General features: G+C 39.7%; 1 protein-coding gene across 1 annotated transcript; it reads left to right on the forward strand.

The window, feature by feature from the left end:
- Positions 1-2,111: 2,111 nt before the first annotated feature.
- On the forward strand, positions 2,112-3,494 carry LOC101824595 (26S proteasome regulatory subunit 7-like). Its single transcript, XM_040741178.1, is given in 2 exon segments — positions 2,112-2,386; positions 2,389-3,494. Coding segments are annotated over 2 exon segments (1,299 nt in total). The 5' UTR covers positions 2,112-2,172; the 3' UTR covers positions 3,474-3,494.
- The last annotated feature ends 82 nt before the right edge of the window (positions 3,495-3,576 follow it).

Consider the following 3,576-nt stretch of genomic DNA (forward strand, 5'->3'; position numbering starts at 1 on the left):
AAGTTGTATTTAATTAAGAGAAGTGAGAAAAAACCCTACAAACTTACAGAAACTGAATAACTTTCTACTGTATCACCACTGGGTCATGGACACATAAAGAAATCCAGACTTCCCAGAGATCACTCAAAATTAATGCACAATACACACAAATTAATGTGACACAATGAGTGTGGTGCTAAGAGGCAATTTCATAACACAAAGGGCCTTACTAAAAATTAGAGAGATCTTGCCAGGCAGTGGTGGTGCACCCCTAACACAGCACATGAGAGGTATAGACAGGCATACCTCAATGAGTTCAAGGCAAACATTTTCTGCAAAGTGAGTTCTAGGCCAGCCAGGACTGTTACACAGAAAAATCCTGTTCAAAGAAACCAAAGTAAATGAATGAATGAATAAATAAATACATAATTAAATAAATGAGATTTCACTCCTGAGACCTAATAGCACACCTGAAAACTCTAGAACAAAAACCCAATACTAGTGGCTTGCAGAACATAGTCAAACTGAGGGATGAAATCTATGAAATAGAAACAATACAAAAAGTTAATAAAACAAAGATATGGTTGTTTTTAAATATCAGCAATATCGACAAAATCCTATCCAAACTAAGAAAAAGCCAGAAAGTATATATCCAAATTAACAAAATGAGAAATGTAAAGGTGAATATAACTGCAGTCACCAAAAGAATCCTAAGAATTATTAAGTAATATTTTAAAACCCTGTACTCCACAAATCAGGAAAATGTAAAAGAAAAAAGTGGACTTACTCAATAAATACTAGTTATCAAAGTTATAACCCCTGAGGAAATAGAAGCAGTCATTAAAATCTCTGAAACATAAAATAACCTAGGTCAGATGGTTTTAGCTCAGAATTCCAACAAACCTTCAAAGAAGAGCTAATATTAACACTCTTCAAATTATCTCACAAAATTGAAAGAAAGGAACATTGAAAATTCATTTTTGAGGCCACAGTCACCCTGATACCCAAAGCACATGACAGTTCAACACAGAAAAAGAATTCCAGACCAATTTCCCTCATGAACATTGATGCAAGACTACTCAATAAAATATTTGCAAACTGAATCATAAAACACATCAGATAGATCATCCACTATTATCAACTATGCTTCATCCCAAAGATACAGAAATGGTTCAACATACAAAACTTCCTCAATGTAATGTACCATATAGACAAACTGAAAGAAAAAAATCTTAATCATCTCATTAGGTGTAGAAGAGGTTTTTGACAAAATCAAATGACCCTTAATGATGGAAGACTTGGAGAAATCAAGGGACATACCCAAACATAATAAATGAAATTTCTGTCAAGCCTGTAGCCAACACCAAATTTAATGGAGAGAAACTAAATATAATTCCAGTAAGATCAGGAACAAGACAAGGCTGTTCATTGTTTCCATTTGTATTCAATATAGTATTTAAAGTTCTAGCCAGAGCAACAAGAGAACTAAAATAACTCAAGGGGATACAAACTAGAAAGGAAGAAGTCAAGATACTTCTATTAGTTGATGATATGATAATATATATAAGAAATTTGAAAAATTCAATCAGAAAATTCCTACAGTTGATAAACACCTTCAAGGAAGCAACAATGTTAACTCAAAAAATCAGGCACTCCTCCCATATACAAATGATTAAGGGTCTTAGAAAGAAGTCAGGAAAACAACACACTTTACAATATTCACAAGTAATAGAAAATGTCTTGGGGTAACTCTAACTAAGCAAGTGAAGGGCCCATATACTAAGAACTTCAAGACTTTGAAGAAATAAATTGAAGAAGATATCATAAGGGAACGATGTCTCAGGATCATGGATGAGTAATACTAACATAATAAAAATGGCCTATTCCACATGAGAAGGCTACAGGTATTTATAGAAAGTGATGTTCAATTTGATATTGTGTCTCAAAGAAGTAGATTGTATAAGAGGAGGAGAATGTCCCAGACAAATGGCAAAATGACAGAATTCAGAAGATATGGAGGTAAATAGTGCATGTAGTCTACTTGGATCATTGTCATGGGTAGTAGTTATTTGGTTCCTGTAAGAAAGTAGGCCATGTTTGCTAGTGCCTTCCATAAGAAGGGAGGTTGGACCGCCGGAAGCGAGGAAGGTGCTGTGTAATCAGTGAGACCGTGAGGCGCTTGCGGCCCTTAAAATGCCCGATTACTTAGGCGCAGACCAGCGGAAAACCAAAGAGGATGAGAAGGACGACAAGCCCATCCGAGCTCTGGATGAGGGGGACATCGCCTTATTGAAAACTTACGGTCAGAGTACTTACTCTAGGCAGATCAAGCAGGTTGAGGATGACTTCCAACAACTTCTCAAAAAAATTAATGAGCTCACTGGTATTAAAGAGTCTGACACTGGCCTGGCCCCCCAGCCCTCTGGGATCTGGCTGCAGATAAACAGACACTTCAGAGTGAACAGCCGCTACAGGTTGCAAGGTGTACAAAGATAATCAATGCTGATTCAGAGGACCCCAAATACATTATCAATGTGAAGCAGTTTGCCAAGTTTGTGGTGGATCTCAGCGATCAGGTGGCTCCTACTGACATTGAAGAAGGGATGAGAGTTGGTGTGGACAGAAATAAATACCAAATTCACATTCCACTACCTCCTAAGATTGACCCAACTGTTACCATGATGCAGGTGGAGGAAAAACCTGACGTCACGTACAGTGATGTTGGTGGCTGCAAGGAACAGATAGAGAAACTGAGAGAAGTTGTTGAAACCCCTCTACTCCATCCAGAGAGATTTGTTAACCTTGGGATCGAGCCTCCGAAGGGTGTGCTGCTGTTTGGTCCCCCTGGTACAGGCAAGACACTCTGTGCTAGGGCAGTTGCTAATAGAACTGATGCTTGCTTCATTCGAGTTATTGGGTCTGAGCTCGTACAGAAATACGTCGGTGAGGGGGCTCGAATGGTTCGTGAGCTTTTTGAAATGGCCAGAACAAAAAAAGCCTGCCTTATTTTCTTTGATGAAATTGATGCCATTGGAGGGGCTCGGTTCGATGACGGTGCCGGGGGTGACAATGAAGTGCAGAGGACCATGTTGGAGCTGATCAACCAGCTGGACGGCTTTGATCCTCGCGGCAACATCAAAGTCCTGATGGCTACTAACCGGCCCGATACTCTGGACCCAGCGCTCATGAGGCCAGGGAGACTGGACAGAAAGATTGAGTTTAGCTTACCTGACTAAGAGGGTCGGGCTCACATCTTTAAGATTCATGCTCGCTCAATGAGTGTTGAAAGAGACATTAGGTTTGAACTGCTGGCCCGACTGTGTCCAAACAGCACTGGGGCGGAAATTAGAAGTGTGTGTACAGAAGCCGGGATGTTTGCAATACGAGCACGGCGGAAGATTGCTACAGAGAAGGACTTCCTGGAAGCTGTAAATAAGGTCATCAAGTCTTACGCCAAATTCAGCGCTACTCCACGCTATATGACATACAATTGAGCCCCAGAAGCTTCGAGAACTTCCTGCGCTTGGGTAACTTGTTCCCACCTCACAAAATAAAAGATTTAACAATTCCTAAGTAAAAAAAAAAAAAAAAGAAGGA

Source organism: Mesocricetus auratus, unplaced genomic scaffold, assembly GCF_017639785.1.
Source record: "Mesocricetus auratus isolate SY011 unplaced genomic scaffold, BCM_Maur_2.0 contig_11617_pilon_obj, whole genome shotgun sequence".
Classification (NCBI taxonomy): domain Eukaryota; kingdom Metazoa; phylum Chordata; class Mammalia; order Rodentia; family Cricetidae; genus Mesocricetus; species Mesocricetus auratus.